Raw genomic sequence first — 13869 nt, 5'->3', positions numbered from 1 at the left:
AGGCATCCAGACCACCGTCCAGATCTGTCTAGATCTCCAGGGTCGGGACACTCCGCCGCCCCTCAGGCCAAGGTCACACGTGGTCAGGGCTGGGGACACGGCTACAGCTTCCCGCTTGTTCTCAGGACTCTACACGGCCTCAGGGCTTCCCAGCCCCCTCCCCGAGCCCGCCTGCGTCAGCCTGCGTGGACTCACACAGCGATGCTGGACCGCAGTTTCTGGACGTCCTTGGACTTGCTGGTTTCCGCCTTACAAAGCTCCAGCAGCTTCACACAAAAGGGGTGGCTGCAAGGACAGCACAGGCAGGGGGTGTGACGACCAGGTCACCTTAACTGGCTCTGGTGCCGCGCAACCAGCGCCCATCAGGCAGCAGCAGAAGCCTGGCCCAGCGGGTGCGGCGGCCCAGCCGCTGCGGACCTCACAGTCCAGAGACCCTTCCCACTGGCTGCTGCCCTCTCACGCCTGCAAGGGGAGCGGAGTCCCGCCTGCAGCGTCGTCTTCTCAGGCCTCAGGCTCCTTTCACATGACATTTCAGACGCAACATCCAGACCACAAGTAATGAGACCCATGGGGAAACTAGAAACTGCATGGGAACCCCATGAGGACTGCAGCCCAGAGCCACACAGAAGACAGCGGACGGGAGAGGGCAGACCCGGCAGGAACTGCAGGGAAGCGTAAGGGACCCTTCCGATCTGGAAACAAACCAGATGCGCAGAGACACCTGAAAACTACAAAACCCAAAAACAGGTCCTGTACAAACACACGAGGCAGGGATGGCCCGTCTCAGACACCAGCAGGTGGAGACAGACCCGAGCGATGGCGCAAAGGCAGGAACGGCTGCCGGTGCAGGGGTGCAGCAGGCACGGTGGGATCCCCGAGAATTGGGGGTGTGGGGGGGGCTAGTGCCCCGAGGACAAAACCCCAAGAGGTGGGACAGCTAAAAACTTCCTAGAACAAATGAAAACCAAGGGAACCACAGAGCCGAGTTTAACAAATCCCTATTAAGACACATGCAGGAAACCTGACAGCCAGGCACATGAGGAACACAGGGACGCCAAGGAGGAAATCGTACGAGGGGCAGGAAACACCCAGACCGCTTCCAAAGGCCCAGGCGTCCAGACCGGGGCGGGAACGGCCAGCCCGCGGGCCGTGTGCAGCCCAAGAGCTCCTTCGGTCTGGCCCTGCCAAGGCATGAGGGGCGAGTTAATGAAATGTTTGCCCAAATACAGAGGTAATGTTTCCGTGGGTAATTCTGTACGGCCCACAATGAGTACAAATATCCACGTGGCCCTCGGCAGGAAAAAGGCTCCCCCCCTGAGACAGAGGTGACGCCGAGAGTTACAGGAGGCGTTGGAATAAACGAAACACGTGTGTGTGTGTGTGTGTGTGTGTGTGTGTGTGTACACGCTAATCCCCACCTGAGTGTATTTTTCCCCACTGACTTTTTTTTTAGAGAAAGAGTGGGAGGAAGAAGAGGGGAGGGAGAGGGAGGAGGGGGGGGGAGAGAGACCAATTGGTTGGTTGCCTCCTGCACCCTGACCACCCTGACCAGGGCCGGGGATTGAACTGCAACCCAGGTATGTGCCCTGGACCAGGAAATGAACCTTCGACCCTTCGATGTGAAGGCTGACACTCCAACCACTGAGCCACACCAACCAGGCAAGGAAACATTTTTTAAGTCCTGAAATAAAACAGCTGCCTAGAGTTCTGTGAAAAACACTGCAAATGAACACGAGAAAGCATTTACCAGCAGACCTCACTAGGAGAAATTCTGAAGAATGTTCATTAGGCAGAAAGAACAAGACCCCAGGTAGGGATTTGGGAGCAATGAGAGACAAAAAAGTAGTAAAACTGTGGGTAACAAACACTAAAACAAAACAACAACTAAAAATGCAGATGGACCCATCGTGTTCCAAGTCCTTGGAATTGTCCAGGAAGAGAGAGAAATACTGAAAATTAGACGGACAGGGTGACCATGAAGAGAACAGCGAAGAGGAAACAGTCCCAAACAAACCTGAGAGGAACCAGCAGAGGCCACAGATGCCACACCCGGTGCCTCCACCCAGCTGGCCTCTGCTCCGTCCACTGCGGCAGCCACAGGCCCGTCGCTGCTCCCCCCTCAGCTGCCCAGCCAGCCTCACGGGGGCATTTACAGGGCATGTAGAAACCGACCTGAACACACTAGGAAATAATCCCTAAAATTCTGATCTCTGGCCTGATCGCTGTTTCTTTAGAAGATGAATCACGAGGCTTCAGCGGTCAAGCAGCCGACGCAGGAAGAAACGAACACTCACTCCTCCTCTGCCGTGAAGATGTCGAAGCAGCCATTGGCCAGCATCTGGTCCAGCATCTTGAGCAGCGGCACAGATACCCTGCGGGGAAAGGACGTGCTGTGAGGCCCAGGGGCCACCGAGGGAGAAGGGAGGGTGTGTGGAGAGCGGGACACTCAACCCAGACACTGCCAACCCCCCCGACACCGCCGCCAACACCCCCCCCCGACACTGCCAACTCCCCCGACACCGCCACCAACCCCCCCCCGACACTGCCAACTCCCCCGACACCGCCGCCAACCCCCCCACCCGACACCGCCACAACCCCCCCGACACTGCCACAACCCCCCCGACACCGCCAACCCCCCCAACGGCGCCACCACCCAGTCAAAACCCTGCAGGGGGTTGTCAACAATGGGAAGCCCCTTCTGAACTTTGTAAGAAACACAAAGGATCAAGGGAATCCCATCCCCTGGGAAGGAGGGGCAGGACGGCTAACACAGCTCCACTGAGAAAGTTCTGGTGAAGCTCAGGTTGGAAAGATGCGCAAACAGATCGGAACAGCCCTTTTCTCATCGCACGAGCCCACAGATCAGCTTCCGAGGGGGCGACCGCTGCGCACTGACCCCACTAGAGCCAACGCGGGCGCGGGCACCGCCCGGCACCACACAGGTCAGAGCCTGAAACTATAAAACGTCCACAAGAAGCCACGAGAGAAAGCCTGAGTCAGGAAGAGACGTCCTAGATGTGACGTGAAAAACACAGCCCGGGAAAGAACAAGTGGGCACAATGAGTTCATCAAGGTGTGCGGCACCTGCTGAGAGGGAAAGACAAGCCTGCCAGCCACACCCTGAGACGCAAGGCCAGGGGCGGGGGGGGGGGGGGGGGACCCCCAAGCCCAGCAGCCGGAGAAGCCGAAACAGGCGAAGATCTGAGCAGACACCAGCACAGAGGGCTCCCCCCCGACCAGGACGCGGCTACACCCCCCACATCCCCGACATCACGGCCACGGCAGCGGTGAGGGCAGACTGCAGGGGGCTGCACACGGGGTGCCAAGGGGGCGCTGGGAACGTGCAGATGGCATCAGCAGGAATGTAAATGGCACGATCACTTTGGACAACAGTCGACAGTGTTTTTAAAATTTAATACTGTCCAACCACGTGACCCAGCCAGTCCAGCCCTGGCCTTTGCCCAGGAGAAAAGGGGAGACGCCCACGGAAGACGTGTACGGAGGCGCTCACTGCAGCTCCAGCCGGGACAGCCTCCACGCGAAACAGCCCCCGCGTGGCCCAGTGAGCAGAGAAGCTCGGTGCCACCCCGTGCGCCAGACAAGGTGCTGGACCAAGAAGCCGGCGCAGAGGGCACACGCGGCAGAGTCCATGGAAAATTCTGGAAAGTGCCACCTATGCTGGGTTGGAGCCTTGGGGCCGGGCAGAGGGGAGGAGGGCTGGGGAAGCTCTCGGGGGTGGGGGTTGTGTCTTGACTATGGTGATGGCTCTGTGGAGGCCAACAGGACTCCAACTGGCACGTTCCACGTGCGTTTCACCAGATGCGCTCACATCCGGGCTGTTCACAGAAAGAGGAGAGACCACGCTGAGCTCTCCCGGAGCTGCGTCTGCGCTTCCCCCGGCAGGAGAGCTGGCGGCTGCTGCCGGCCCCGCGAGGAGTGGCCCACCTGCCCAGGACCCACCTGCCCAGGACCATGTGGAACTGAGTCCGGCCACAACCCTCTTGGAGGGCTGGGTTCACTCTGCCTTCGTGGGAAAGCAGTGAGCAAAACCCTACAGCAAAATGTTTAGAACAAAGACCCTTTTCTCACCGTGATGCCCAGCCCGGCTCACTGAGCGCCTGTGCCACTGCTCAGGGTCCATGGTCCAGGGCCACTACCTGGGGGAGCACACGGGCACCTTGCACTGTCACCTTTACTTCCAACCTGTGCAAACCCCGAATCCCACAGGCCCAGAGTGCAGGCTGCAAGGGGCCCCGAGGGCGGGTGGAGATGCCCCGGCCGTCCGTGTCCATGGCCCTGGCCTGTGCCTGCCCTGCCGCGTACCTGTCGTTGAGAAGGTTGTCCTCGAAGACCTGCAGGAGGGTCCCACTGAAGCTCTCCAGGGCCTGCGGGTCGTTCTGAATGCCCTTCATGTGCGCGAACAGGCTCTGGGTGGAGTGCCTGACCTGCAACACAGGGACCGTCCTCGTCCTCGTCCTAATCCTGTCGTGAGACCGCCCCCTTGCCACCACCTGCCCCTGGGTCAATTGCAGCGGCACACAGAGTGCCCGGTGGCAGAGGAGGCTGAGCCCCAGAGGGTAGGGCCCTTGCGGACGCCCGGCCAGACCAGCATGAGCCGGACCACAGCAAACGCCTGACACGGAAACGCTCCCTCCAGGTGGCAGCACCGCCTGAACCCCCACACGCTATCACTCAATGGATAGCCACAGTGGGGTGGTCAGGGGCTCCCTGGGAAACAGGGCAGGAGGCCAGAGCGGGGCCTGCAGACTAGAGGAAGGGAGTGACCCCTGCAGAGGAGCCACGCCAAGGCGGCAAGACTGGGAGCAGCAGGCAGCCAGGGGTCTGAGACTGGACGCCAGCAGCCACCAGCTGACAAGGAAGCTGAGAGACTGACGTTGGGGACGGCAGCTCTGACCAGCCCTGCCGCATGCCCAGTGGCCCGGGGGCCAGCCACAGCTGGTGTCTGGAGGCAGCTTCCCTCGATCACCAAACGGAGAGGGTGAGTCCCGGGAATGAGTCAGCAGAAGCAGAGAACAGACCTAGACATGCCCCACCCTGTGGGCACCACTTTTAGGACAGAATATAGGAGAATGCTATGTACTGATTTTTAAAGACAAAAGCACAATTATAAAGATGAACCTATGATGAACAAGCATGAGAAACAGATTTCAGAACAAAGTGAATGACTGGTAACAAAAAATACAATCGGTGAAACCAAAATCTCACAGGGGAGACAAGCGCAGCCGACAGAAAGCTGCGAGGGAGGCAGACCCGGCGAGGACGCGGGCACAGCAGAGAACAGACGTGAAGGAAGTGGGAGAGCAGGGGCAGGCAGGGGAGAAGACGGGCTGAGACTGTCCCCAAAGTGCCAAGAACCCTGGAACCAACAATTCACAAAACAATGCATTCCCACCGGACCCATCACAGTGGAACCGAACCCCAGGTGTCACGTCCAGAGAGAGCAGTGCCCACTGCAGCGGCGGAAGTGCGGACAGGCACATGGACCACAAGGACGGGGACGAGAGGGGCTCCGCAGGTCAAACCGACCCTTTTCTAAAATATACTAGTGTGTGTGTGTGTGTGTGTGTGTGTGTATTGATGTCAGAGAGGAAGGGAGAGGGAGAGAGAGAGAGAAACATCCATGATGAGAGAGAATCATCGATAGGCTGCCTCCTGCACGCCCCACACTGGGAATCAAGCCCACAACCCGGGCCTGTGCCCTGACCTGGAATTGAACTGTGAGACCTCCTGGTTCCTAGGCCGACCACTGAGCCACGCCCACCAGGCTAAGCCGACACCTTTTGAGGGTCAGGGAGTGTGTGAGCACCACACCAGCGGAAACATGACAACAGAAACTGGAAACACGGCCTCCCCGGGAAACACCACGCACAGAAGAAAAGGAACCCAGAGCACCAGGGCCAGTCGGCCGTGGGCAAGTGGTGGCAAATGTGGCAGCACAGGGCGGGGACCGGACCAGAGCACGATGGCGGCTGAACTGCGCGCCGGGAACAGGAATTCGCCACAATGTCCCGGCTCCTGAGCTCCCCTCCTCAGAGGTGGGGTTCCCCAAGCCGCCCTGGGGACCCTGCCCTGGGAGCCTGAGGCCAGGAAAGGAGCTGTGCCGGTGACGCGGTTTCCCCAGGGCAGCCCCGGCAGCGCACGTCCCAACGCCACGGAGACGTGCTGCCCCAGCTCCAGGACAAACGCCCACCCAAAGCCGCTCGATTGGGAAAGAGGCCGGGCCAGACGCATGCTCACCGTGGACTCTGTGAGGCCACCCACGGACACGGCCAGCCCCAGCAGCACATGGTAGCGGTAGGCAGGCAGCCCCAGCAGCTGGGTGATGCGAGGGAAGGCCTGGGATGGTGCGGTCCAGTTGACAGAGGCGGCCTCAGACCTGCAAGAGAGCCACAAGCTGGAGGGGCCTGGCCTGCCGCCCACTGCGATCCGGCACCCGGACCCTCCGTACCTGGGGAAGAGTTGTTCCAGTTCTGCCCGGTGGGGCACGTGGGGGACGGTGGGGCCGGCTGAGCCGGCCGCGTGCAGCAGCGTCATGAACACGTGGGCGGCGTGTGCACGGAAGTGGTCTATCTTCTCGCTGGCCTGCTGGGCCAGGCAGCACATGACCCGCTGGCAGCTGCAAACCAAGAGCCCAACGGTAGCACAGCTCCAACCCGAGGGCGCCCGCGACACGGCTGCAGGTCAGCACGGGCCTGGCTCCCTGCCCACACGGCAGGGCCCCCACCACAGCTGAGCTGCCCCCAGGAGCCTAAATGCCCGGTGGGCAGCAGGTGGGGATGGGGCACAGGGAAGGAGGCAGAAAAGACAGGGACAAGAAGGGGGCACAAAGGAAAAGGGCAGGAGGAGGAAGGGAAGGGCGGGGCGAGGGCAGGTGGGGCTCGGGAAACGTGATTTCCACAGACGCAGCAGCCCTGCAGAGGGCATGGAGACGCCGCAAGTGAGGTGCCCAGGGGCAGCCCATGTCCCGGGAACTGACAGGAGAGGGGACAGCCAGGCCCCCAGCTAAACAGGCACTTAGGTGCAAGGGCCCAAAGCCTGAGGAGTGGCCCCTGCCCTGGCCTCGCCCAGGAATGGCTGTCCCCCTTGCCGGCCTGAACCCCGACGGAGGGGGAGACCTGGGCCTGAGCCGCGGGGTCAGGAGACGGGGGCAGGACAGACCCTCTCCAGGCACAGGTGGGTGCACCCCAACACTCACGTGGGAGCCTCGATCAGCTCTGGCTGGTCCCTCCCCAGTAGAAGTGTCAGGTCCATCAGACTGGTCATGGCGGCCTCGCGGACCCTGAGGGACAAGGAGGGACGGGGCGGGGGGGTGAGGAGACCGCTCCCGAGCTTGAGGTGCCCGTCAGCCACGTGCGGGAAGGGGACTCGGAGGCCTCAGCCGGAAGCCCCTACGAGCAGCCCTCCTCCGAGAGCGCTTCCTCCACGACAGGCGGACGAGGACGTGCCCGCAGCCAGCGGGTCCCAGCCAGCGGGCAGGTGCTCGCAGAAACAGCACTGGTTTTCCAAGAACTTTTAATGCCAAACACGCCCGCCCCGCAAAGCTCTGTCCCAGCAGAACCTCGAGGGCCTGGCCTGCCCTCCCTGGGAGAACACGCAGAGCGGCGCCTTCCCGCTGCCCCGGGGCCCCCAGACCAGGACGCTCTGTCCACGCAGAACACACTGTCCACAGCAGCTCCCGGGAAAGGAGACAAACTGATACAACTTGCAAAGCTGCGCTCACACTAGGACTGGCCTAACGCCACAAAGTACATTTTTAACTTGGGACAATGTGCACTCAACCCAGGTAGCACACCGCTGGGCCCACAGGCCTGGGGCACCCACCCTCCCACCAGGAGTGAATGGGGCCCATCGGGGAGGCAGCCTGTGCTGCTCAGAGTGAAGAGGGGGGCAGGGTGTGGGCCTCAGCCCAGGGGAGGCCTCAGGAGAGTGAGGTGCTGAGGGCAGGCACAGCGTGCTCAGAGGTGCAAGGCGGACGCAGGCCAGAGGCTGACAGGAACGAGTGGCTCAGATGCCAGGGCATAGCCACCGGCAAACCGCTACCCAGGACACATGACCTCTGGAGGCGCCAAGGAGCAGGCAGAGTGTGGGAGCAGGGAAGACCCCCCATCTCTGTGGGCGCAGCACTCACAGGGAAAGGCTGGGGGAGGGCCACGGGGACCCAAACCTGCACACACCCGCAGGGCCCTCGCCAGCTCCTAACTGGTCAAGCACAGGTGAGGGTCCGAGGTCCTGAAGTCAGCAGCTGGGGGACGTGTGAGCAGGAGGAAGGCCCTGGGGTCTGAGGCCCCTCAGCCAGGGCTGCAGACACAGGCCACGCCCTGGGGTGTAGGCAGGAGTAAGGGCCAGCCCAGCCGCTGCTGAGAGCACTCGGCGACCTGACCCCCCACGTGGGCCTCACGTAAGGAAACCTACCACCTGCTCAAAGGAAATTACACAACCCAAAGCCTCTACAGTTCTGAACTCACAATCTCTGGATTTAGTTAAAAATTAAAAGGAATGTTAAAAAACAAAAAAAGACCGCCCAGCTAGTGTGACTCAGTGGTTGAGCATCGACCTATGAACCAGGAAGTCACAAGTTCGATCCCCGGTCAGGGCACAGGCCCGGGTTGCAGGCTCAATCCCCAGTGTGGGGCGTGCAGGAGGCAGCCAATCAGTGATTCTCTCATCATGGACGTTCCTCTTTCTCTCTTCCTTTCCCTTCCCCTCTGAAATCAATAAAAATATATTTTAAAAAAGGAAGACCAAGTGCTAAAGTGATGAGAGACGACAACAGGAACAGACCCAGGTGCCAGGTGCTGGTGTGATGGGTCGAGTCCTTAAAATAACCACGAGGAACACGTTGAAGAGAAAAACGTGGAAACAATGACTTTCTGCAAAGAATGAGAATCTCTGAAGACGGACCAAGCACTACAGAACTCAGACCCACGCTCTGAAACAACACCTTCAGGGGGACTGTGCTCTGGCCCGAGGTCCTCCTGTCACCCACACGCCCGGCATGCCTGGGCTCTGGCACGGACGGGACCCTGGGAGGACCCTGGAGGGGAGCCTTCCTCCCTTCTTCACTGTGTGCGCTGAAGGCAACCACAGCAGCAGCTGGAAGGCCAGGGAAAGCCCACCACCCTCCTGGACGGGTGCGCAGGCCGCCTCACCACGCGCCCACGTCCCCGCGGCTGTCGGTGGTGTAGTCGCGCAGACAGTCCAGCAGCGTGCTATAAATCTGGGACACGTTCCCTTTGCACACGACCTCATCCGGGGTCCCTTCTGCTCTCACACCGACAGTTTGGCAAATCCTGGAATTAGAAACAGCTCATGTCCGCCCGTCCCTCCAGCCCGATGGGCTTCTCCTCACAGGTCACGCTCAGAGCAGACTGGCACCTCCGAGGGAGGCTCCGACGCCCAGCGTCCTTCCCGCTATCGCCACCTCTTCTCCGAATCACACTCTCTCGTGTCTACAGCTTAGAAGGCGAGTTGTGCCTGGGCCTTCCCGCCCTCTCTCTGGGCAGAAAGGGGACAGTGTGCCATCAGGGCCTGGACAGCATGTGGGCTCCACACAGCTGGGGGGGGGGGGCAGACAGCGCATCCTACATGTATGCGTTTGTGACTGAGCACCAGACACCACGCGCACTGTCCTGCCCTCGTCCTTGGGGTTGCCCATCTTTAAAGTGGTCCCGTGTCCTAAAGGGATGGAGCGAGCACACCATGGGCTCGATGTTTCCTAGAATTAGGACAGAGCTGTTAACAGGCCTGAGTTGGAAATGTTCTTCCCAATCCTTCAAATAGAGAAGAAACTAGAAAACAAAGAACAGCGTTTGCCCCTAAGCAGATTCGTCACTGAGCATGGGCTCCAGAGGACCAGCTGTGAACCACCCCTTGGACTCGGGAGGACGGAGACCCACCTGGCGATGGCCTTCACGGCATCCCGCCGGGACTCCGCGAAGCTCACGTCCTCCGAGGAGAGGGTGACGGCTCTTAACCCCGCGAGAACCTGAAAGGCAGTGGCCAGTCACCCCCACGAGACCCACGTTCTTTCCCGCAAGTGGAGGCTCAGCCCTGGTGCTGCGCCCGAGCGAGTGCAAGTGCCTGCCCGTCCTGGCCGGGACCCCGCACTGTCCCGTGATCAGGCAGCAGCTCAGCTGCCAGTCAGGTGTTGTCTGTGGATCCTCCCCAGGGAGAGATTTCAAGTCCGCCTGGGGGTGGACCCGAGAGACACCGGGCAGGGACGTGTGCCGCCCGGCCCCCCGCATGTGTATGGTCTCACACGCGCCATCGTCTCGCACGGACCCCCTTCCACGCTCAGCTCAGCCTCACCTGCTGGAGCCTGCCTCTCAGCAGGAAGCCTGGGAGGGCGCCCAAGGCCATGGCGAAGCCGCAGCGCGTCATCTCCTCCGGGCTCTGCAGTTCGGCGAGATACTTCTCTGCCAGCCCCTCTGAAAAGAGGCCACAGGGTGACCCACTGCGCCCAGGGTTCCCTTACCTGCTCTTCACAGGCGTTTCAGAAGCAGGAGCCAGATGGCGTCCAAAGAGAGAAGGGAGGAAGGACTCAGGCTTCAGGAGCAGATGTGGTTTCAAAGTGGAATCAATCAAGAGATTTATAGAGATTTTATTGGGTGGTTTTAAGGTTTTCATGAGCAATCCCAACAAATGATTTCACTCAGAAAAATAAATCCAAGAGGGCGTTGAGAATGGCCCACAGTCGTAACTCTCATTGTTTACTCAGAACACAAATGCTCACTGTGGAGACAACGACTGCCTCCCATGAGGGCAAACGCCCTGGCAGGTGGCTCCGTCGGCTGGAGCATCGTCCCATACACCAGCAGGTGGCGGGTTGATGCCCAGTCAGGGCACATGCCCGGGTTGCGGGCTCGACCCCCAGGAGGGGCATGCAGAAGGCAGCCAATTGATGATTCTCTCTCATCACTGATGTTTCTATCTTTCTCTCCCTCTCCCTTCCTCTCTAAAATCAATAAAAATGTATTTAAAAAATAAAATAAAGTTCCATTTGTTCATACACTACACTGGCACCTATGGTGGAACTTAGAGAAGACACCAGAAACAACCTGAAAAAACCCACCTCCCTTCCCCCTTACAATTCACATGCGTTTCCAAGGTTCACTTCTGAGTATTATTTCTTTCTGTATTCAGAATGGTGTGATGTGGTTCACTGTTCTTAGGCAAAAAGCAAAACGTGATCTTATCCCAATTTTAAAAATAGACTAAACACAAAACATTACTGTCTCTAAGTTAAACTGCCCGTGGAAAGGAGATCGAGTAAAACACTATTAACTGGGAAAGTCTGACTCATGTTCACATTCAACAACCTAAAACAGCGTTTCCCGTGCACGTGAGGGGCTGCACTGCACACCCCGCGGAGCAGCAGGGCAGCCACAGGCAACATGGCATGTGAGCACGGAGCTTCCTGATAAAAGCAACACTCGTGAGCGGATCCCAGGAACGGCCTCAGCGAGGGGTCAGGGGCGCTGCAGCGTGGAGGGTTCTGGGAAACTCGCCGGGGCCGGGCTGTGCGGCGAGGCGGCGGCGCGCTCGCTGTCCCCATGAAGAGGAAGGACACGCGCTGGGAACATGCTGCCGTGGTGCACAGAACATTCTAAGAACACATTTTACCACAAAATACAAAAGCCAGTGACGTAATCGTGCCTGTGGACGGAGCCCCAGGAGAAAGCACGGAGCCAGCAGGACGTGCAAGCAGACGCTCAGAGTGCAGAGCCAGGAAGGGGCATCCGAGCCAACTCACAGCGACAGCGAGAACGAAGGCGATGAAGAACCCAACAGAAGGGAAAGGCAGCTCCCTACACAGAAGTGCAGCCTCCAGAGCTCAAAGCAGGAAGAGCTCCCATAAAGTGTGACGTGAGCAGATGCTGCTGAGACAAGAGCTGACTCCATACGCTAAACAGGGACGTTCGCACGGAAAGCCGGCACCGAGACGGCGGAGCAGGAGCCAGCCAGCCTCTCCTGCACAGCCTGCCAGCCTGGGGCGGGAGAGCGGGCAGGCCCAGGAGGCGCCAGCGCCCACCCGTCCCTGCTAACCGGCGCGCGCACGCTGCGGTGGAGGAAGGGAGCTGAAACCAAAACCCAGACCCCGCGCTCCCCACCACGCCCCGGAGGGCCCGAGGGTCAGCACGGCAGCCACTCACCCTGCCCGGCGGAGTCCGCCTTCCCGGGCTCCTCCGTGTAGTACTCGCTGCAGAGAGCAGCCAGGGCGGAGGCAGCTGCTTCCTAGAACAGAGCAGGACACAGCCCCTCAGCCTCCCGGGAACCACGGGGGCGGCCAGGCTGCTCCGCCTCAGACACAGAAATAAACTACATCCTTCCTTCCAGCGCGACTGCGTGCGTCATCTGCCAGGTAGTTAAAACTTTAACATTTTTTGCAAATAATAACCTGAAGAGAAAACTTGATTATTTCTTCCAAACAATGCAAACTCCATGTCTTATCATATGAGCAGCTAATAACAGAATGGGCACTTCTCTTTCCCAGCAGAGGTGATGAAGGAAAAGGTGTGTGCAACATGGGCAAGAGCTCTGAGCAGGCTGTGCAGGGCCTTTTTAGAGAGGACTTGGGGGCCCAGGGGCCTGGGAACAGGAAGGGCCCTCAGCACCGATCCCCAGGCAGAGCCACACGGAGGGGGAGGGGGAAAGAGGGAGTGGGGAGAGCAGGGGGGCAACAGGGACTCCAGGTCCTCTCCTGAACTCCTGGCTACAGAGGGACCTGCAAAGAGCCAACACTAGATTCCTCCTCTCCACTCGCCAGATCGGGAGCAAGGCCACAGAGCTGCCAGGAAAGAGCTGCTGGGGCCCGGCAGGAGGGCCATGAGTGCGGGGAGGGAGCTCAGAACGAGGTGTCACTGGTACCAATCGGGGCAGCAGGCTGCTCCGGGATCACTGCTTGTATGAATGTTATGGATGTTTTAAAAGGAAAGTTTGCAGCACTGATCCTGATGCGCTCAAATTCAACTGGTAAAACGGTGCTTCAATCCTACAGAATGGCAAAGTTACCCTTAAAAAGGGCTGACGAAGCCTTCTCTAACCCAGCAGAAATGCGGAGACACACAGGAGAGAATTACACCCTCATTTCTCCGTCCTCAGTATGAAGCCGAGTTCCTCCCAATGTCCTGGTGATGGTCAGTGCGGGGAAAGGACAGCTCTGCACCCCACACCCAACTGGCCCCGAGGGGCAGCCGTGGCCCTCAGCCACCGGGACGCACACTCCTGCAGAAATGCCAACTTGGCATGCGCAGTGGGACTGGCATCGCACACGCAGCTTCCACCCCTAAAGCCCTGCAGCGCCACAGAGTCACTATGGATGTGCAGGAGAAGCGCTAGGCGAACAGGAGCAAACCAGAAGCAGGAACTTAAAAGTCGCACGTTCTGGTCACCAGTAGCTGAGTTCGTCTTCCTGATTACATGTTCCATAGACAACGCCATCCAGACAAAATCCAAACATCGTGGCACGTTCAGTTACCCATTAGTGCATCAAAGGGACCATAATGCAGTCTTTGAAACAAACACTAAAAAAGTAATGTCGTTCTCGGTACAGAGCAGCCACTGGGAAACCCTGCTCCCCGCACCTTGATCTGTTGCCTGGAATGACTGGACACATGGTGGAGGTTTCTCAAGGTGTCGCTTATCAGCCACTGCCAACCATCTGTCACAGAAACAGAGAAGACCATTACTTCCCTAATGAAGAACAGTTCGGTGAAATTAAAGTCAACAACAAACAGATCTTCTACCTCTTAAATCAACATAGATGGTAAACAAGAGGTGAGTCTGGAGAAAATCTAAAGTGAACTTTCTCCAGGTTGTACAAATTCCAAAGGCCCTTGGTTTAAAGGG

The 13869-nt window shown here is 59.1% G+C and overlaps 1 protein-coding gene across 5 annotated transcripts in view; it reads right to left on the bottom strand.

Annotated features, from left to right (window-relative positions):
• TBCD (tubulin folding cofactor D) overlaps positions 1-13869 on the bottom strand; it is a 100795-nt gene that overhangs the window by 3005 nt on the left and 83921 nt on the right. For 3 of the 5 annotated variants that reach the window (XM_036303626.1, XM_036303627.1, XM_036303628.1), the window contains 11 exons: positions 13605-13681; positions 12174-12255; positions 10330-10448; positions 9918-10006; positions 9171-9311; positions 7217-7300; positions 6470-6637; positions 6259-6397; positions 4324-4445; positions 2295-2372; positions 196-285 (listed from right to left, as the gene is read on the bottom strand). In XM_036303626.1, the coding sequence (XP_036159519.1) occupies positions 196-285; positions 2295-2372; positions 4324-4445; positions 6259-6397; positions 6470-6637; positions 7217-7300; positions 9171-9311; positions 9918-10006; positions 10330-10448; positions 12174-12255; positions 13605-13681 (1189 nt within the window). Of the gene's footprint in view, positions 1-195; positions 2373-4323; positions 4446-6258; positions 6398-6469; positions 6638-7216; positions 7301-9170; positions 9312-9917; positions 10007-10329; positions 10449-12173; positions 12256-13604; positions 13682-13869 lie in introns of those variants that run through there. The other 2 variants (XR_004966774.1, XM_036303629.1) reach the window with 2 other exon arrangements.

This window comes from Myotis myotis, unplaced genomic scaffold, assembly GCF_014108235.1.
Source record: "Myotis myotis isolate mMyoMyo1 unplaced genomic scaffold, mMyoMyo1.p scaffold_m19_p_38, whole genome shotgun sequence".
Taxonomy (NCBI): domain Eukaryota; kingdom Metazoa; phylum Chordata; class Mammalia; order Chiroptera; family Vespertilionidae; genus Myotis; species Myotis myotis.
Note: the sequence above shows the minus strand (reverse complement) of the source record. Positions and strands in the feature narration are given on the sequence as shown.